The 22,904-nt window shown below is 42.8% G+C and overlaps 1 protein-coding gene across 1 annotated transcript in view; it reads right to left on the reverse strand.

Annotated features, from left to right (window-relative positions):
• The window catches only part of LOC141105219 (FYN-binding protein 1-like), a 446,065-nt gene that overhangs the window by 327,726 nt on the left and 95,435 nt on the right, over positions 1 to 22,904 (reverse strand). Inside the window, exon 2 of the mRNA XM_073595110.1 lies at positions 8,696 to 9,275. Within this exon, the coding sequence (XP_073451211.1) occupies positions 8,696 to 9,275 (580 nt within the window). The remainder of the gene's footprint in view (positions 1 to 8,695; positions 9,276 to 22,904) is intronic.

A 22,904-nucleotide genomic window follows, 5' to 3' on the forward strand; every position in this document is an offset into this window, starting at 1 on the left:
CAGATAGTCAGACAAGCCAAAACGTCAGGGAGCCAGAGTTGAGCGTAGTAGAACAGCAAGTAGGATCTGGAGTCAGAAGGAATGTCAGCCAAGCAAGTCTTTAACAGGAACACAGGCGAGTGTCTCTAGCCACTTAAGGACCAGCCTCGTTTTGGAATTTAGGTTTTTACATGTTTAAAACAGTTTTTTTATATTATATATTGTTTTTTTTCTAACACCCTAGAGAATAAAATGGCGGTCATTGCAATAATTTTTTTCACACCGTATTTGCGCAGCAGTCTTACAAGCGCACTTTTTTTAGAAAAAATTCACTTTTTTGAATAAAAAAATAAGACAACAGTAAAGTTAGCCCAATTTTGTTTATATTGTGAAAGATATTGTTACGCCGAGTAAATTGATACCCAACATGTCATGCTTCAAAATTGCGCCCGCTCGTGGAATGGCGTCAAACTTTTACCTTCAAAAATCTCCATAGGCGATGTTTAAAAAATTCTACAGGTTGCATGTTTTGCGTTACAGAGGAGGTCTAGGGCTAGAATTATTGCTCTCGCTCTAACAATCGCGGCGATACCTCACATGTGTGGTTTGACCACCGTTTTCATATGCAGGCGCTACTCATGTATGCGTTCGCTTCTGCACGCAAGCTCGTCGGGATAGGGGGTTTTTAAAAAAAATGTATTTTTCTTATTTATTTTACATGATTTTATTCATTTTTACACTGTTTAAAAAAAAAATTGTGTCACTTTTATTCCTATTACAAGGAATGTAAACATCCCATGCAATAGAAAAAAGCATGACAGGTCCTCTTAAATATGAGATCTGGAGTAAAAAAGACCTCAGATCTCATATTTACACTAAAATGCAATACAAAAAAAAAAAAGTCATTGAAAAAAATGTGCCTCTAAAACATATGGGCGGAAGTGACGTTTTGACGTAGCTTCCGCCCTGCAGTGTCATGGAGACGAGTGGGTGCCATCTTCCCCTCACTCGTCTCCATGCATAGCTAGGGAACAGACGAGATTGCCTCCGCTGCTGCCGACTGCTCCGGTAAGTGGCAGAGGGCACCGGATCGCAGCGGGAGGGGGGCCCCTCTCCCGCCACCGATAAAAGTGATCTTGCGGCGAATCCGCCGCAGAGACCACTTTTATCTTGTAGCCGGCCAAAAACGGGGATTCCGGGGTTATGGCAGCTATCTGCTGCCATAACAACGATATCCACTGCCAAACGTAGGACGTATATGTACATGCGGCGGTCGGCAAGTGGCTAGAGATGTGACCAAGGCGAAGGCAGAGATCATCTGGGCTGGACGGCTTAAGTAGGCAGGACTGACAAGGAGGATATCATCAACAGGTGAGTCACTGTGGAGAGAAAGTAGCTGGCAAATAGCCGACAGCTGAGCGGCCAGCTCAGAGAAGGAAGGGCTGAGCCCAGCCCTGACAGTACCCCCTCCTCAAAGACCCCTCCCCCTTGGAGGACCACCAGGCTTGAGGGGAAAACATGTATGGAAATCATGAAGGAGGACAGGGGCATGTACGTCCGCTGATGAGACCCAAGAGCATTCCTCCGGACCATGCCCTTTCCAATGCACCAGGTACTGTATGCGCTCAAGGAACCTACGGGAGTCAACAATGGACTGTACTTCATACTCATGATTCTCAGCCTGTACAGGGTGAGGACAAGGCACCGAGGTGGTAAAGCGGTTGCAGACCAAAGGTTTTAATAAGGAGACATGAAATACATTCAAAATACACATGCACATATTAGAAGGAAGGTCTAATGTGTAAGCCACTGGGTTAGAAGAATATGGAAAGGCCCAATAAACCCAGGTGCGAACTTCAGAGAGGGAACATGAAGTCGGAGGTTGCGAGATGACAGCCATTGTAGACGCTATAACTTTTGCGCAAACCAATCAATATATGCTAATTGAGCTTTTTTTAACCAAAAATATGTAGCAGAATACATATTGGCTTAAACTGATGAATACATTTGTTTTGTTATATAATTTTTGTTTTTTTGAATATGTATCGCCAGTTCCTTAGTGTCTTGCAGGACAATTTTATGGGTTAGATGGTAGACGCACCAACTAGAAATAAAACATTACTAGATCTACTGATTACCAACAATACAGACCTGATAACAGATGTGGAAATACGGGGCAATTTAGGTAACAGCGATCACAGGTCAATTAGTTTCATTATAAATCACACAAATAGGAAACATGAAGGGAACACAAAGACACTGAATTTCAAAAGAGCCAACTTCCCTAAACTACAAACCTTGCTAAAAGGCATAAATTGGGATAAAATATTAGGAACAAAAAATACGGAGGAGAGATGGGTTTGCTTTAAGAGCATATTAAATAAGGACATTAGCCAATGTATCCCATTGGGTAATAAATTTAAAAGAGCGAACAAACATCCTGGATGGCTTAACTCCAATGTAAAAATGCATATAAAAGCAAAGGAGAAGGCCTTCAAAAAATACAAGGTTGAGGGATCATCCTCAGCATTCAGAATGTATAAAGAATGCAATAAGAAATGTAAGGGTGCACTTAGGATGGCTAAGATAGAACATGATAGACACATAGCGGAGGAGAGCAAAAAAAATCCCAAGAAATTCTTTAAGTATGTAAACAGTAAAAAAGGGAGGACAGACCATATTGGCCCCATAAAGAATGAGGAAGGACATCTGGTTACAAAGGATGGGGAGATGGCAAAGGTATTGAATTTATTCTTCTCCTCAGTCTTCACAAGTGAATCGGGGGGCTTCAGTAACCAAAACTGCAGTGTTTATCCTCATGACACAACACAGGAAGCACCTACATGGTTAACAGAGGACGGAATTAAAATTAGACTTGAGAAACTTAACATTAATAAATCACCGGGACCAGATGGCTTGCATCCGAGGGTACATAGGGAACTCAGTCAGGTGATTGCCAGACCGTTGTTCCTAATTTTTACAGACAGTCTATTGACTGGAATGGTACCAGCTGATTGGAGAAAAGCCAATGTAGCACCAATATTTAAAAAGGGCCCAAAAAACATCCCTGGGAATTACAGACCAGTTAGCCTAACATCAATAGTATGTAAACTCTTGGAGGGGATAATAAGGGACTATATACAAGATTTTAGTAATAAGAATGATATCATTAGCAGTAATCAGCATGGATTCATGAAGAATCGTTCTTGCCAAACTAATCTATTAACCTTCTATGAGGAGGTGAGTTGCCATCTAGATAAAGGAAGGCCCGTAGACGTGGTGTATCTGGATTTTGCAAAAGCATTTGACACAGTTCCCCATAAACGTTTACTGTACAAAATAAGGTGCGTTGGCATGGACCATAGGGTGAGTACATGGATTGAAAACTGGCTACAAGGGCGTGTTCAGAGGGTGGTGATAAATGGGGAGTACTCAGAATGGTAGGGTGGGTAGTGGGGTTCCCCAGGGTTCTGTGCTGGGACCAATCCTATTTAATTTGTTCATAAACGACCTGGAGGATGGGATAAACAGTTCAATCTCTGTATTTGCAGACGATACTAAGCTAAGCAGGGCAATAACTTCTCCGCAGGATGTGGAAATCTTGCAAAAAGACCTGAACAAATTAATGGGGTGGGCGACTACATGGCAAATGAGGTTCAATGTAGAAAAATGTAAAATAATGCATTTGGGTGGCAAAAATATGAATGCAATCTATACACTGGGGGGAGAACCTCTGGGGGAATCTAGGATGGAAAAGGACCTGGGGGTCCTAGTAGATGATAGGCTCAGCAATGGCATGCAATGCCAAGCTGCTGCTAATAAAGCAAACAGAATATTGGCATGCATTAAAAGGGGGATCAAATGCAGAGATAAAACAATAATTCTCCCGCTCTACAAGACTCTGGTCCGGCCGCACCTGGAGTATGCTGTCCAGTTCTGGGCACCAGTCCTCAGGAGGGACGTACTGGAAATGGAGCGAGTACAAAGAAGGGCAACAAAGCTAATAAAGGGTCTGGAGGATCTTAGTTATGAGGAAAGGTTGCGAGCACTGAACTTATTCTCTCTGGAGAAGAGACGCTTGAGAGGGGATATGATTTCAATTTACAAATACTGTACTGGTGACCCCACAATAGGGATAAAACTTTTTCGCAGAAGAGAGTTTAATAAGACTCGTGGCCACTCATTACAATTAGAAGAAAAGAGGTTTAACCTTAAACTACGTAGAGGGTTCTTTACTGTAAGAGCGGCAAGGATGTGGAATTCCCTTCCACAGGCGGTGGTCTCAGCGGGGAGCATTGATAGCTTCAAGAAACTATTAGATAATCACCTGAATGACCGCAATATACAGGGATATGTAATGTAATACTGACACATAATCACACACATAGGTTGGACTTGATGGACTTGTGTCTTTTTTCAACCTCACCTACTATGTAACTATGTAACTATATATTAAAGCAGTAAGTAAAAAAATATTGTTTTTTTTTTCAAAATTGTCAGTCTCAGAGACCTCAGAGGTGATCAAATACCACCAAAAGAAAGCTCTATTTGTGGGGAAAAAATTAACATAAATTTTGTTTGGGTAAAACATCGTACGACCGCGCAATTGTCAGGTAAAGCGACGCAGTGCCGTATCGCAAAAAATAGCCTGGTCAATAAGGGGGTAAATCCTTACGTGGCTGAAGTGATTAATTAAAAAAATGTGTTCATCTGGAGGCTAAAGACTTTCACTTCTGTCAGCGGAGTTCCAAAGTACTCACTTTGCCTCTCGAACATCAGTGGAGACCCAGGTTGTCAATGACAGTTATGACTGAGCCTCACAAAGTGTCTAATAGGTTGGTTCTAATAGAGGTGAGCGTGAACTAACCTGCATTGCACACCTATTGAGGTTTAATTCCAGCATGGTTTGCACATACTATATATAAATGTTAACAGTATTAAGATTGACACACAATTTTTTTTTTTTGAAAATTCACATTATATTTTTTAGAAAAACCACAGCTAAGCCAGTGGAACTTACATGCCATAGCAAACCACACTTGTTGGTAAATGTAGTAAATGTTTATGAATGGAACGTAGGGCGGGACTTTGAGTAGAGCTTACAACTACCTAAAGGTGTACCTAACCAATAACTATGTATGGACGTTCCAACCCATTCGTGCTCTCTTGATTCTCTTCGTTTATACTTTGTAAACATTGGTATCTCTGTACACTATATGTTATATGCTATTGTGCTTTTTCATATATTACTTACTTGCAAACGAGTCCATGTTGGACCGCTTATTGTGATATCATATTAAGTATTTATATTGACCTTGTGTAATGCCATGTGGAAATACACTACCTTTTTACAATTAAATTTTTTTTTTGCCCCATATCTACCGCTTCCGTGTGCCTCACTCAAAGTCCCGCCCTACGTTCTATTCATAAACATTTTTTGTACAAAAATCGGGATGGAGGAGGGGAGTTGAACGACCCCATAAATCCTCATTTAAGGTCCCAACAAACATTTCTCCTTGTATCTTATTAAATGTAGTAAATATAGTGATATTGTGAAAGGTAATAAAGTGGTATACCTTTGGATAAAGTAGGGAAGGGTTAGAAATGCTGTCAGGTTTGTCAATTGTGTCCCCAGTAGGGAGATTTTTCTCCACTACTTGTCTGAGTGACCAGTCTCTAGAACATGAAGTGATAGGAAATCTCCTCAAAAGGGTCACAGACATTTACCAGACCTAAAGAGGAGCTCCAGTCTCTTAGTTGAAAATTCAAAGTCAGCCACTACAAAAACTGTAGCGGCTGACTTTTAATAAACAGCCACTCATCTGTCCCACGATCCAGCAGTGTGCTAACCCCAGCTGTTTTCCCCTGTGTCTTTTCTCACCAGCGCCGGCATCTTTACTATGGACATCTAGCTGTGACAGCTTGCGGCTTCACACCCAGGTGTCCACTGTGCTGTGCACTGTGAATGGTCCCGCAGTCTTCTGGGACCTGTCATGTGTCCCAGAAGACTTTGGGAGGGAGGGGGGAAGGAGAACTACCGTTTCCGATTGCCTAGGCAGTGGAGGCATTAGTGGGAGCTGGTACCTGTCAAAATCAGGTACTCGCTTGTTCTGTTCATCAGATGTTTATGCTGACTATTTGTACCTGTGTTGTTAAATTTACATGTAAAGTGTGTAATTTACATAAGACAATCATAAGTGGTGTGCAGGCTCCATCATGGTTCCTTTTCGGTATTGCTGTAGTTGTTCTGTTTTATTTGATTACTGTATGTGTAGTTAAGGAAGTTGTTAGTAAGCAGGGAATTCTGGGTAGAACCTTCACAGGAAGTGAAGCAGCCACCATTCTTTGAGAAGATACTCAGGAAGCAACACATGTATTTCTCAATCTATCGCCATCACCCCTTAGAGAACTTAAAAAGTAAGTTTTTACTATCACATCTTGTATTGTATATCGTTGTTTCTGCAATGTATGCTGTATTGTATGCAATATTGTAGTTATTGAGATCTATTTCTGTTATTTTGTAGTGCCACCTGGCTTGTTCTAATAAAACTGAGATCAAAGAAATATGGTATCTGAAGTTTATGGGACTTATCTGCCCTAGAGACAGAACACTGCTCCCACCTCATCCTTAAAAACTCAATTTTACAAATAGGAGCAGGGGAGGAGGCCTTAAAGCGGAACTTCCCCTTTTGGGTGGAGTTCTGCTTCAACCACTGTACTAAATGTTTTTATTACTATGCCTCTGCATGTGAAAGATTTCTATGACTTTCTTTGTCCCAATCATCAAAAAAACAAAAATATATAGGACGCCTTTACTCCTGCTTTGCTCTCTGAAGAGCAACCCCCGTTCAGGTCACTCTTCAGAGAGCATTTGACAGGTGGTGAGGAGTTGTATCGCCTCCTCTCCTAAATACAAGCCAATTGTAAGTGTAGTGGGTGGTTGCAGAGTGGCCATATAAAATACCTATAAACTCCGAACCCTATGTAAACTGTATTAGTTTAGGGCAGCCTTTCTCAACTGGTGTTCCGTGGCACACTGGGGTACTGCCAGAGGTCCTTGGGTGTGCCGCGGGATCATGGTAGAGAAGGGCTGTCAGATGAGCCCGATACCGATCTTCTCCCAAACTGTACATCGGCACTGTGAGTCTCAGAAAAGTGAAAGTAAAGGGAGGGGGAGTGTGCTGTGCTCTCTCCTCCCCCTACAGTGCAGTGTCTGGCTGTGTGAGGAAAGGTAATGTACTAGAACTTTTAAAGGGCTTTATACGTGTGTGTGTGTGTGTGTGTACATGTGTGGATAAATGTATGTGTGTACATGTGTGTGCACTTGTATGTGTCTGTGTGTGTACATGTGTGTGTCTGTGTGCGCGTGTGTGTACATGTGCCTTTATGTGTGTGTCTGTATGTGTGTACATGGGTCTGTATGTGTGCATGTATACATGTGTGTGCATGTGTTTGTATGCATGTATCTGTATGTGTGCATGTATACATGTTTATGAATTTGTCTGTGTATATGTGTGTGTGGGGTGTGTTTGTATGTGTGTGTGTTACTTTTAATCCTGGCTCCCCTATTCCTGTACCATCAGAACTGCCTTTTTAGGGCTTATTTGTGATGACAGCAAAAACTACTGCTCCTTTGAAAAGCAATCCATGCTCAGATTGCTTTTCAGAGGCATTTGGCAGGCGGTAAGAAGGCAATATGTTGCCTCCTCACCACCTGTTTTAAATCCATAAATGCAGCATCACCACACCGCAACCGTGCAATGCACACATTTGTGAGCTGGTTGCAGTGCAGCCCCATTCACCCTGGGTATACCTCCAGCTGCAGCCACAGCATGTGTACACCCCCAGCTGCTGCCTCTACAGCTAAAGGGGAGCAGTTGAGGGTGGTAAAAACAGTTCAGCCATGTGATTTTACTGCCCCTCCAACCTGACATGTGAACAAGCCCTTGGTTCAAATCTGTGTGGATACCTGCTGCCTGTAGGGCAGCCAATTCATTTCAATAGGCTTTGCTACCAGCAGAAATGCAGGGAAAGAAGTCCCCAACCCCTTTTTTAAAACTGCGCCGCACCAAAAGGACCCCATGTTTGCCAATGTGGCACCAATGGGGTACCATTAAGAATGAATGACACCCCTAAAAAGCAGAGCATTTGTCAGGAACGAGTGGGATTTTGCGCATCTTCTGCAACACACAGTAATGTGAACCAAGCTTTGGACAGGGGTGCCTCAAGACTAAAAATACTTTTCAAGGACACCCAGACTCGAAAAAGGCTGAGAAACACTGGTTTAGGGTCAGTCTTGTACTTAGATTTGTAAACTGTTTTATAACTCACTGACCACAGCAATAGAAAAAACATAATTTTCTTTATATGGGCTACAATTATTTGATTTTAATTTGGCTTTGCACAATTTAGCTGTTCCTATTTTACATATCTTTAGTGTTGTGATGAAAGATTCGAGAACAGGCATTTTGGGAAATTGCTCCACTGCAGATGCAACCAATACAATTTTATTTGCTTGAATATTTCAGGTTAATCTCAGGGGGAATAATGAAATTCAGGAATTCCAAGCAATAATTTATAATTTGAAAAATGCATGTATATATTTGTAATAAAAATGAATAATCTGCTTATTTGCAATTGTGGTTCACTGACTAATTTGTAAGTACTAGGGCAGACCCTATTACGCCCATTAATGTAATATTTAATTGATAAATACCTGCAAAACTTTTCATTGTGACATAATCACCAGAGTCGATGTCTGATCTTGTAAATTTCTCCAGGTCTACAAATGGAGGTCGAGCTGGTTTCCTTGGCTTGAGTCCCAGAACAGTTTCACTTGGCAAAACTTTTAACCTTGGGGGGCTGGACTTTTCCAATTTTGCCTTATTAGTTGTTACAGCATTAGCATGAATATTTGCAGTATTTGTATAATGTGAAATGTTCACAGATGGCTTTGGTACAGGTAAAGGTTTAATAACAGGCAATGAAGGCCTTTTGAGAGATGCTTCTTGATGGCTTGCAGAGTTACTTCGAAATGAGAAACTTTGATGTGATTGTAGATGATTCCCTGCGGTCTTGAAAGGGTCACTCTTGGGTGAATTTGCTAATTCTGGAGAAGATAAAGCTTTAGGTACTGGCTTCTGGAAAAATCGGTCATTTGCAAGCTGAATATTTGGCTTTGCTGGTATAACAGGCTTTGCTCCAGGTCGTGGATACGTAATAGGCCTAGCACCAGGATTTTCTCCAAGCTCCCGCTGAAATTTTGATTGAATATTTTTAAAGCTTTCACGGTGCTCCTATAAAGTTAATTATTTTAAAATTATTATACATATAATAGGTTGTTACAGTTATGCATGCAGTAACTGCCAATGGACTATTGTACAGGTGAAGTAATTATACTTCAGATTGCAGATTTAAGCACTGCTTTTTTAATGACCTTTTCAACTATTAATAAATAATTGTTCAGCTGATCATTTACTGATTTTCTGCTGTCTAGATATGCCGCGTTTCCCTGAAAATAAGCCCTACCCAGAAAATAAGCCCTTGTAAAATCCTATAACCCACTCTATTACAGTAGTATACAATGTACAATGTGTGTGTTTCTGTAAAATAAATGCAGGGAAGAGAGTCCCGGCGGGTCACAGAAGCGCAGAACGGTGCTATAACGAAGGTATTTGGCACAATTATATTACAGAAACACACACATTGTACATTATATACTACTGTAATAGAGTGGATTATAGGATTTTACAAGCATTTTAACTCAGTTCCCACTGGGGATTCGTGTCAGGCAGGGAGAGAGAGGGGGAGAGAAGACAGCACATTACATGGTAAGACCTACCCTGAAAATAAGCCCTACTGTGTCTTTTGTTGCCAAAATTAATATAATACCCGGGCTTATTTTCAGGGAAACACGGTATGTTTGAGTCAAAATTTCAATTGGAAATCCACATATCAGCAACATTGCTGTATTTATATTTTGACTAATGTTAAAGTCACCAGTTTCAGTTGGTGAACCATGATACTTATGGGTACCTGAAACAGTAATTTTTGTCCCTTATTTTAATTCACACTTCTCTCACATTGAACATATTTGACACACTGCAAATGAAGATTTTGTATTAAAATGCTCATTTGCATTCACTGAAAGTTGCTCACTGTATCCAGTCTTCAATGTTTAAATATAGCGGATGCCTACTAAATGTTAATGACTGCTATCACATGTGCCTGGATTTAAAAATTTTCCCTAATGATTAAAAGGCCAAGATTTGCTACAGATGCTATAAACACAAATACAATACCTTGTTGGCATTTTCTATCCAAACTTAAGAGTATCTATGGTCAAAATTTAAAATCATATATTAATTTCCACATTGTATTGTAATTAATTATAGCCTATTCTTTCCATCTGCCCCATAGCAGTTTTACTGCAACAGGGCGGATCTCCTGTGCAGAATCATATATGTGTTTCTGCACTTCCGCCTGCAGGGGGCGTGCACGCCGCCACCGCCGGGCCACTTCTGCTGTGAATATTCAACGCAGAAGTCAATCTGCGGGTGTCGGGCACTCAATGTCCTCCGGCACCCGCTGATCGTCAGTAATACACACAGAATGGGAAACTGCCTATGTAAACAAGGCAGATCACTGTTCTGACAAGGGGGAAGGAAAGCATTCTGTGCAAAGCAGGGACTAGAATCCATCTCTTCCCCTAGTGAAAGCACCACACTGTTTACACAAAAACACTTACTAGGCACACAGTTAACCCATTGATCACTCTAGATGTTTAACATCCTCCTATCCAGTGCCAGTGCATATTTTTAGTACCGATCACTGTATTAGTGTCACTGGTTCCTGCAAAGTTTCATTTAGTGTCCTGTTGTCCATCGCAAGATCCCAGTCCCGCTATAAGTAGCTAATCGCTGCCATTACTAGTATAAAAATAAATAAATAAAAATGCCATAAATATATCCCAGATTTGTAGACGCTATAAGCTAAACCAATCAATATACACTTATTGGGATTTTTTTTTACCAAAAACATGTAGCAGAATACATATTGGCCTAAATTTATGAAGAAATTTGATTTTTAAAACATTTTTATTGTATGTGTTTTATAGCAGAAAATAAAAATATTGGGTTTTTTTTCCCCAAAGTTGTCAGCCTTTTTTTGTTTATAGCGCAGAGGTCAAGTGGTTAATATGAATGATCTTGAAGTTTGAAATCTTACTTTTTGAAGAATGCCATACAATTTATATCATCAGCAATGTAATAACAATACAGTATAGATCTAGTCTGCAGCAAATGGAGAACATTTTAAGGTCATAAGCCCCCCTGCCCCAAAGCACCCACCCCCCCCATGTTGAGGGCATGTGGCCTGGTATGGTCCAGGAGGAGGGGGTGCTTGCTCGTTCCCCCCCCCCCTTTCCTGACCTGCCAGGCTACATGCTCAGATAAGGGTCTGGCATGGATTTTAGAGGGGACCATGCGTTTTTTTTTTTTGCGTGGGGCTTCCCCTAAAAATCCATACCAGACCGGGGGGGGCACCCCTAATTTTTTTAATTTTTTTGGGCGGGGGGGGTTTACCCTTCAAGATCCTTAGAGCACAAGTGCATACCATAAGTCTGATCAATTAGGATGATGATGTGACTTGAATGCGACTTCCATTTAAATCAATGGGATGAAATCATGCCCAAGTCAGACCAAAGTAGTGCAGGGAGCATTTTCAAAGTGGGACCAACACAAGTCAGACCAGTTAAAACAGCTGTCATAGAGAACTATTAATTTTGACATGTCATGCAACTTGTGCTCTGGAAATCGAAGCACATGTCGGACCAGTGTGAACCGGCCCTTAATTTGTTAGTCAAGTCATCTAGCAGATCGGATGGCATCCAATGGAAATGGACAGGCGGTCTGTTCCCATCCGACCGCCCCATAGAAAACAGCGGGTTGTGTCCGTGTCCACTCTGCATTAGCGGAGAGGACGCGAACCTGTCATCTGCCTGCTCAGCTGAGCAGGAGGATCTGCTTGACAGAGTTCGCTCCATGTGAAAGGGGTCTTATCAGGAGTGGCCTGTCCATTAGGGGCACCGCCCCCCTGCAGGGTGCCGGACTCATACCTTTTTTTTTAAGCCACATGATTAGAGCCTGAGGCTCTAGATGGCTTGAAAAAGGTTGGGCTCAGGGCACAGAGCATTGCACCTCAAACCCACCCACTTGTGACAATAGCGAATTAATATTCGCTATTGTCTTCCGGATTTTCTTCCTGGCCAATCAGGATGGATCGGATTGGCCGGGGGGAGAAGCTGAGGAAGCCGTGGAGGGGCGAGTGTGGGGGGGGGGAACCATCACTGTGGTGAGGCTGAGTGCGGTTGTTCCGGGGGAGTTTGTTTACCGCCCCCCAAAAAAGTTTAGCACCAGCCGCCACTGGATCTTACTATGTTTTTTACTTTTTAAACTTTTTTACAATTACATTTAAATTTTTTTTTTGGGGGGAGGGGTCTTTGGTGAGATATCATATCTAAACAGACCCCCCCCCCTTTTTTTTTTGAGACAGAGAAAGGGACTGAAGATAGTCCCTTTCTCTGTAGCACTTTACTTGAATGAATAAGGAAATTGTATGGAAATTCCTCATTTATTCATAAAATGACAGCCTGATATATAAGTAATACTTGCGGTTGTACCACAGAGGGGGCTTGGTAAACTCATGTTTACCAAGCTCCCCCAATCCACAACTTCACCCCCACCCACACCACTCCCCCCCCTTGTGCGCTTCCCAGCCTGACAGCTTGACAGAGCTTAGTGCAGGCAGAAGCTGCAGGTGGTGGGAGGGGAAGGGGGGATGCAGATCTGAGAAGACAAGGAACGGGTGCGGGGCAGTACAGGGGGGGGATCAGGCTGGCGGGGGGGACACATCTGGATCCCCCCTAAGCCCCATGCAGCACCTGAAGCTGGTTAAGAGGAGGGATACTGGCTATTGATGGTAGCTGAGATGAATCAGGTTGGGGGGGTTGGATCGGGTGGAGGGGGGGGGTAATCAGTGCTGGGGGGACGGAGGGGGTGAAGAGGATAGGAAAGGAAAGTGGGGGGGTGTAGTTTTAGGTGGAAGGGAGCGGTGGGAGGTGGAGTAGCTGGGGACAGGGAAGTGGCGGCATGTGTGTGTGTGTGGGGGGGCAGCAAAAACTGATCAGCGGGTTGTAATCTACTGATCAAAGTTATAGAATTGTTCAGCAGAGTCTGCTAAACAATTATGCTATAATTTTATGGTCATTGAAGTGACCATGAGCTTATAGCAGAGGGAGGAATGAGGTCCGTACCTGCAGGCACTTCCGTAGGTCCATATGGCGTACGGACCTGGCAGTGAAAGAGTTAAAGGCCATGGCCTACCTGAGAATTGTTGCTGACTATGTCCATCCCTTCATGGCTACAGTGTACACATCTTCTGATGGCTATTTCCAGCAGGATAATGCACCATGTCACAAAGCTCAAATCATCTCAAATTGGTTTCGTGAACATAAACTGTACTCCATTGGCCTCCAAAGTCATCAGATTTCAATCCAATAGAGCACCTTTGGGATGTGGTGGGGCGGGAGATTCGTATCATGAGTGTGCAGACGACAAGTCTGCAGCATCTGCGTGATGCTATCGTATCAATATTGACCAAAATATCTGAGGAGTGTTTCTAACACCTTGTTGTATCTATGCCACAAAGAATTAAGGCAGTTCTGAAGGCAAAAGGAGGTCCAACCTGGTACTAGCAAGGCGTACCTAATTAAGTGGCCGGTGAGTGTATATTGTAATACAATGTAATCGATATGCCCTAAAATACAAAAATTTCTTTATTTCTACCTTTTTTGGGTTGAAGTATGCCCGTCACGTGACTACAATCTCCCTGTTTCTTGAAACAAATGGTGGCCGGTGGGCGTATACACTAAGAGCTAGGAATGTCACTTTCAGGAGAAGTCACTCGTAAAGGAACATTGGAAAGCTAAGGATCATGGATGGGGTAGAGTGGGGAAGATGGGACTGGCTGGCAGAAAAGAACAGGGCTGGGTGGATGCGGCCGGACCAGGTGAGACTGGCCGGTGTCTTGTCGAATACAGTCCCCTATCCAGAACTGTCCGCCCTGTACTGCGCAGGCGCAGTACGGAGGACAAACGAGACGCCGAAAGTCTCCGAAGTTCAACAGCTGATCCTCAGCTGTACACGGCGCCTGCGCATTTATTCTTACCCTATGTCCAGGATCATTCCCTACTATCCAAGTGGACATAGAGTTAGAATAAATAGTTGCCGAGCGCAGCGAGGCCGTGCCCGAAGCGTGGCGAGCGAAGCGAGCCCGCGAGGGGCCCTCTTACACAGCCATCGCTAACAGGTGCCCGAGCGCCATGGTCAGCTGATCAACTTCGGACATTTTCGGCATCTCCTGCTGCTCCGTACTGCGCAGGCGCTGCGCCTGCGCAGTACGGGGCGGACACTATCTGATAGGAGGACACTATATGTCAGAACACCGGCAACAAAGAACAGAGACCAACAACACGACTAGGAAGTGTTACTAAGCAGATACATTTGGCTGCACAGATTAACCACTTCACGCCCGCCCGCCCTATAGCGGATTGACGTCCGGGAAGTGGTTGTGTTATCCTGACTGGACATCATATGACGTCCAGCAGGATAACATGCCGCAGCGCGCCCCCGGGGGCGCGCATCGCGGCGATCGGTGGAGCGGTGTGTCAGTCTGACACACCGCTACACTGATCTTGGTAAAAAGCCTCCGGCGGAGGCTCTTTACCACGTGATCAGCCGTGTCCAATCACGGCTGATCACGCTGTCAATAGGAAGAGCCGTTGATCGGCTCTTCCTCACTCGCGTCTGACAGACGCAAGTAGAGGAGAGCCGATCGGCGGCTCTCCTGGCAGGGGGGGTCTGCGCTGATTGTTTATCAGCGCAGCCCCCCCTCAGATCACCCCACTGGACTACCAGGGATGCCACTAGGACCACCAGGGAAGGGGCAACGTGGATGGCCAGGTATGTACCCCATGGCCATCCACATGTGCCCAATCTGTGCCAATCAGTGCCCACAAATGGGCACTGATTGGCACTATTATGTCCATGATATGCCCAGATCTGCCCAGCAATGCTCTATCAGTGCCACCTGTCATTGCCCATCTGTGCCACCTGTCATTGCCCATCAGTGCCCATCTGTGCCACACATCAGTGCCACACATACGTACCCATCAGTACCACCCATATATACCAAACAATGCCACCTATGTGTGCCCATCAGTGCCGCCTATGTGTGCCCATCGGTGCCACCTATGAGTGCCCATCAATGCCCATCAGTGCCGCCTATCAGTGCCCATCACCAGTGATCGTTAATGCCACCTCATCAGTGCCACCTCATTGGTGCCACCTCATCGGTGCCCATCTGTGCCGCCGTATCAGTGCCCATTATTGAAGGAGAAAGCGTACTTATTTACAAAAAAATTTAACAGAAACAAAGAAAAACTTGTTTTTTTTCGAAATTTTCGGTCTTTTTTTATTTGTTGCGCAAAAAATAAAAACCGCAGAGGTGATCAAATACCACCAAAAGAAAGCTCTATTTGTGGGAACAAAATGATAAAAAATTTGTTTGGGTACAGTGTAGCATGACCGCGCAATTGTCATTCAAATTGCAACAGCGCTGAAAGGTGAAAATTGGGCTGGGCGGGAAGGTGTCTAAGTGCCTGGTATTGAAGTGGTTAAACGTCGGTCACATCGAGGGGGGTTGTTGAATGACTTTTAATATACAGTTGTTTATAATTATCCATTGAGCACTCCAAAAAGTGCATAATACAAATTACATAAAAAAGAACCAAGATATGGGACTTTTAAGGTACCAAAACACGAAAACACATAATATATTAAAAAATATATACAAATTTTATTAGAAACATTTAAAATCAGCATTTGTTGTCAGAAATAACCATACAATACATGGAACAGATGCAAATGTTTGGATCTCTACATGTTTCGCCATAACGGTGGCTTCCTCAGGAGAACTTTTATCAGGCACTGCATGTATGATCACTATAAATTGAAAATGACAAAATTCAGACAAACTAATACAAAAATATAAGTTAATAATAACAAACATATCACAATATTAGACCAATTTCTCAAGTGTGCAAAGGCCTGTGCATTATTTCATAGATCTCCATTACCTGGATGTTGATAAGTATTTTTCATTAAAATCCAATAGATGTTTAGCTCCAAAACCACAGGGATAGACCAAAATGGATATTTGGTGAAATCACAGAGAGAGGCACAAAGACGCCCCCTATTGGTCCATCTGAGAGGGAAATTGCACGTATAAGTGGTCCATATATGACTAAACCATCAACATAAATAAAATAATTGTTTTCTGCCTACCTGTAAAAACAGTGGGCAGCAATAAATCCTAGTTGGAAGGTAACAAATCCAAAAATATCCCAATTGTTTTCCTGTTCCACAATAGGAGAGGGAGCAAGGAATAGTTTCAAACTCAAGGTTCAAAAGAACCACTGTGGACCTAGATAAAAAAAATGGCATATAAGCTACTTATAACTACTAAAAACTTTCTATTGACTTCAATGAGAATCACTTTCAAAAAAGCGGCTTACCTTGTAGGATACCATGCTAAAGATTCCTCTACCTATTCTGTACAGAGCAACGGCTAATTTGCCGTGGACTGTCGAACTTTTATACCCCATCCACCACCACCAGCATCCAATGGTGGTGGTGCGAACGCCAAGAAAAGGCAATTGCGCATGCCTGAGCCGCGCCCGAGATGACGTCAAGCGTCATTTGACGCAAAACGTCCCGCATGATATGATGCAGACCAGGCGCCATGCTGGAAACATAGAGAGCGTGGCTGTGGAAGACCCCTGAATGAGACATCACTGAACGAACGATAACAAAGACCATCCGAACAGTGACCTCTCACTATAGGGACCAGGCAAGGAACACCGCCAAATGGATTCCCGATGCTCACCAAGGATGATGCCCCGGGCGTCCGTGTGATCACCTAATCCCAGTCTATACCCTAATTGTAGTTCCATCAATGGCTCTATCTAATGCGTGACGGGGAGTTTTTTTCCACACTTGAGAGAATGTCTCTAAATATAAAATCAGGTAAGTAATGGTGATTACAATGGTGATGACCTTTTGGCTACCTTTTGATATGGTTGACCAGCCCCTCCTTCTCAAAAAATGTTACTCCCTCGGTCTCCATGACTGTGCTTTTCGGTGGCTCTCATCCTACCTATCCAAATGCACCTTCAGTGTCACTTACAATTCTACTTCCTCCTCTCCTCTTCCCTTCTCCGTCAGGGTTCCCTAAGGTTCTGTTCTTGGACCTCTCTTATTTTCAATCTACACCTCTTCCCTGGCTTAGCTGATTGCCTCACAGGTGTCAGGGCTGGGCTCAGCCCTTCCTTCTCTGGGCTGGCCGCTCAGCTGTCAACTAATTGCCAGCTCCTATCTCTCCACAGTTACTCATCTGTTAATGATATCCTGCTCGTCAGTCCTGCCTACTTAAGCCGTACAGTCCAGATGATCTCTGCCTTCGCCTTGGTCACATCTCTAGAGACGCTCTCCTGTGTTCCTGTTAAAGACTTGCTTGGCTGACATTCCTTCTGGCTCCAGATCCTGCTTGCTGCTCTACTACGCTGTTCTCTTGCTCCCTGACGGTTTGGCTTGTCTGACTATCCATTCCGGTTCCTGAACCCTGGCTATGTTTTGACTACGTTTACTCTGTTTACCTTTTTCTATTATTATTAAACACATGTGATTTAACTGTACTTCTGTCTTGGTCTGATTCATGGTTTCTGATAGTAGACGAAGGCCATGAATTCAGAAGATGTCAATCCACTTGTTGGTAATATTTTTTCCAGATTGGATGAGCACCGCATGGATCAGTTTGCCATGGTGTTACAAATGCTCCTGAGTCACACGGCCGTCCCTGCTGCTGCCTCAGTCTCTGTGCAGGCACCCGCCTCGAGTATTACCTCTATAAGAGGTATGTCTGGTTCTGCTCCGCTTCCCCGGCGATTTGGGGGCGATCCAGTCCAATGCAGAGGTTTTCGCAACCAGGTTGAGATATACTTTGAGATGCTGCCCCAGGTGTTTCCCACGGATAGAAGCAAAGTAGGTTTCATGATATCTTTGCTTTCTGAGAGAGCCTTGGCCTGGGCAAACCCTCTATGGGAGATGCAAAGACCTGTTGTCTTGAGTTACCCTGAGTTTGTGGCTTCTTTTAAAAGGGTATTTGAGATTCCCGCATGCTCTGCTTCTGTTGCCAAGTGCCTCATGTCCATCAAACAGAGTACAAGAACTGTTGCCGATTACGCCATTGAATTCCATACTCTGGCATCAGAGGTTGCGTGGAACAATGAGGTCCTCCTGGCTGTTTTTTCTCATAGTCTCTTGGATACCATCAAGGATGAGATAGCAGCCCGAGATATACCCACTGAGCTGGAGAAGATGATCACGTTTGCCATCCTCATTTATTCTAGACTCAGAGAAAGACCCTCTTTTAAGAAGCGCTTGCGGAAGCCTCCTGTACATTTGTCTCCGAGCTTTGCAGTCCCACTCTCGCCTCCCTCACCTCCCATGCCTCCTGGTACTGAGTCGGTCAGTGAAGATGAACCCATGCACTTGGGCTTCACACGTCTCTCTGCGGATGAGAGAACCATTAGGAGGAGGGAGAGATTGTGCCTTTATTGTGGCCAGGCAGGTCACTTTTTGAAGTCTTAATCTGTCCAGGGAACCTCGAACCTTGAGTTCCTGTCATGGACAGACCTTAGGTGGCGTTGTTTCGTCCCCAGTTATCCGGAAGGATAAGCCCCTGGTTTTGGTTACCCTTTCTTGGGCTGAGTCATCCGTCGAGATACAGGCTCTAATGGACTCTGGGGCTGCAGACCTGTTCATTGATGCTGCCTTTGTATCAAGGTACTCCAAAGCAAAAAGTGTAATCTTTGACATTTGAAAGGAGTGATATAAACCCATATGCCTGCTAATTGGGGTTTCCATTTTCTTCTTCGACACAAGGGAAACATGGTCCCTTATTCGATGAAAAAAAAGGCCTTTTGGTCTTACCAACATAGAATGCTTTACACTCACACTCCATGTAGCATACAACCCCTACTGATTGACAAATTTTTGCTTTGGAGTATATACCAGAACATGAAAGAGGGGGTGATGTGGATAGAATTCTTTTGCAGCGCAAAACTAGATTGATTCACACCCTGACAGCTACCAGTCATCCGGGTATGAATGAATCCATTAGCTTCAAGCCCTTTCTAATACTTCATGGTTTTCCATGAAGTGGCCTTAATTGAGGTTATTCTCAATAAATTTATAGCTGTTTTCATTTACTTATTTTTGTAATGGAAAGAAATATTTGTGTGAAACTTTGGTGTGCACAGTTATGCTTGTTGCATTGTTGCCTTGTCTCCAATAGAAATCCTTAATGGAATTGGACATGTTAGTATCAATATCTTCACACAAATCCATTTTTTTAATTTTTTTTATTTTAGGCTCCTTTAATCACCATAACTTACCTGATTTTAAATTTAGAGACGTTCTCTCAAGTGGGGGAAAAAACTCCCCTGGCACACATTAGATAAAGCCCTTGATGGGACTACAATTACAATTGGATCGGGAATCCTGTATGGCTTGCCAGGGTAGCGCGGCGCCATTTGGCGGTGTTTCTTGCCTGGTCCCTATAGTGAGATGTCGCTGTCCGGATAGTCTTTGTGATCGTTCGTGCAGTGATGTCTCATTCAGGGGAGATTGCTATCTTCCACAGCCACGCCCCTCCAGCATGGCGCCTGGTCCGCATCATATGACGCGGGACATTTTGCGTCAAATGATGCTTGATGTCATCTACAGTGCCGCTCGGGCATGCACACTTGCCTTTTCTTGCCGTCTTCACCGCCACTGCGCCATTGGATGCTGGTGAAGGTGGAGGGGTATAAAAGCTCGCCAGTCCATGGCAAATTAGCCGTGGCTTTGTACAGAAGAGGTAGAGGAATATTTTGCATGGTATCTTACAAGGTAAGCCACTTTTTGACTGAAAAGGTGATTCTCATGGAAGTCAATGGAAAGTTTTTAGTAGTTATAAGTAGCTCATATGCCATTTTTTGATCTAGGTCCACAGTGGTTCTTTTGAACCTTGAGTTTTGTTGAAAACTATCCCTGGCTCCCTCTCTTATTGTGGAACAGGAAAACAATTGGAACATTTTTGGATTTGTTACCTTTCAACTAGGATTTATTGCTGCCCACTGTTTTTACAGGTAGGCAGACAACAACTATTTTATTTCTGTTGATGGTTTAAAAGTCTTATATGGACCACTTATACTTCCAGTTTCCCTTTCAGATGGGCCAATAGGGGGCATCTTTGTGCCTCTCTCTGTGATTTCACTAAATATCCATTTTGGTCTATCCCTATGGTTTTGGAGCCAAACATCTATTGGATTTTATTGAAAAATACTTATCAACATCCAGGTAATGGAGACCTATGAAATAATGCACAGGCCTTTGCACACTTGAGAAATTGGTCTAATATTGTAATATAATGTTTGTTATAATTAGATTATATTTTTTGTATTATTTTGTCTAAGATTTGTTATTTTCAATGTATAGTGATCATACATGCAGTGCCTGATAAAAGTTCTCATGAGGAAGCCATCATGGAAAAACACGTTGAGATCCAATCAGTTGCATCTGTTCCATGTATTGAATGGTTATTTCTGACAACAAATTTTGATTTTTAAATGTTTCAAATAAAATTTGTATATATTTTTTAATATATTATGTGTTTTTGTGTTTTCGCACCTTAAAAATTCCATATCTTGGTTCTTTTTTATGTAATTTTCAATCAAGGGATATGATGCTGATGATTCTCAGACATTCAGCAATTTTCTCTTTGCATAATACAGATGTTAATTTTTTTTTTTATCAAATAAATGAAGGGTAGATTTTGATTTTTGACTGGAATTCTGCTTTAAGTTTTTCCTTAGGGTAGGCTCACACTACCAGCAGATTAAAATTAAGCGGTGTGGAAAAATGCAGCTGTGTTGCATTTTTTTTAGCATCGCTCTGCCCTGCAGCTGACAGCTTTGAGGGAGTGTGGGATACCCAGAAAACCATTGTTTTCTGTGTGATATATTCAAATGGAATCAATGTAATGATGCTTGTGTCATAAAGATAATTTTTAAAGCTAAAAATTAATACAGGTGTCATTATTTTATTATTACCTTTTATAATTATTTTATCATTATGTTATGGATACATGCTAATGTATTTTACGTCAATCTTGTTTATTAACAATTTCTAAGTATAAACATAAAAGAAATATGCAGGAAACTGACATTTGCAAATTCACAGAAGTATAGCTATCATGAAAACATGTCAGGGACTAGAAACCATGTTGTTATCTATACATAATAATAAAGGAAAACACCATCACACAACAGACATGGAACCATAATGCAATTCAACAGAATAATGCACCATCATTCTCAAAAAGCAGAATTAGCCGTCACAGTGGTAATAACTCAGACATACTGGAAAAGAGCCAAAAGATAGAAAAAGAAGAAGAATAAAGAAAAAGAAGAACCACTGCACAAGACCCGGAAGCCCTACTCAATATATGAGCATGCCTATCTAGAAATTGGTAGCAAGTTCATATTGGGCCCAGGAATCCCATACCTTCCAAAATGCTTCTCAATATCGTTCACAATGCTAGCAATCTTTATGTACCATATTTCAGGAATTGTTTTGCTTAGCATGGAATAGGCACACTGTAGCCTTTTAGCCTTTGTAGCCTTCTAGCGATTGTGATTTTGGCTGCTAATAGCATAAAAAATATCAATTGAGTGTGAAGAATGGCAGCTACAGGTTCATCAAATAATGCAATTTGCGAAGACTGCTGTTTAGAAGTAACCCTTCATATGAAAGCAAACGTTTCATTCCAAAATCCCCTTATCTTGGGGGACTGCCACTAAATATGATACACAGTACCCATATGATCACATCCCCTACAGCACAAAGGAGATTTTTGGGTATAATTTTGAAAGGCGGTGTGGAACTAGATACATATAGTTATATAGTAGGTGAGGTTGAAAAAAGACACACGTCCATCAAGTCCAACCTATGTGTGTGATTATATTTCAGTATTACATTGTATATCCCTGTATGTTGCGGTCGTTCAGGTGCTTATCTAATAGTTTTTTGAAACCATCAATGCCCCCGACTGAAACCACCGCCTGTGGAAGGGAATTCCACATCCTTGCCGCTCTCAAAGTAAAGAATCCTCTACACAGTTTAAGGTTAAACCTCTTTTCTTATCATTTTAATGTGTGGCCACGTGTCTTATTAAACTCCCTCGAAAAAGTTTTATCCCCATTGTGGGGTCACCAGTATGGTATTTGTAAATTGAAATCATATCACCTCTCAAGCGTCTCTTCTCCAGAGAGAATAAGTTCAGTTCCTCACAACCTTTTCTCATAACTAATATCCTCCAGACCCTTTATTAGCTTTGTTTCCATTCTTTGTATTCGCTCCATTTCCAGTACATCCTTCCTGAGGACTGGTGCCCAGAAATGGACAGCATACTCCAGGTGAGACCGGACCAGAGTCTTGTAGAGTGGGAGAATTATCGCTTTATCCCTGGAGGTAATCCCCTTTTTAATGCATGCCAATATTCTGTTTGCTTTGTTAGCAGCAGCTTGGCATTGCATGCCATTACTGAGCCTATCATCTACTAGGACCCCCAGGCAGGGGTGTACCTAGAGCATTTGGCACCTGGAACGGATCCTATATCTGGCACCCCCTCAAGCGGGCAGGCAGCGCACCACACGTCAATGTCAAGTGACATTAGGGTAGTATACTGGCAGGTTAGGTGATATA

Source organism: Aquarana catesbeiana, linkage group LG01 (assembly GCF_042186555.1).
Source record: "Aquarana catesbeiana isolate 2022-GZ linkage group LG01, ASM4218655v1, whole genome shotgun sequence".
Lineage (NCBI taxonomy): Eukaryota > Metazoa > Chordata > Amphibia > Anura > Ranidae > Aquarana > Aquarana catesbeiana.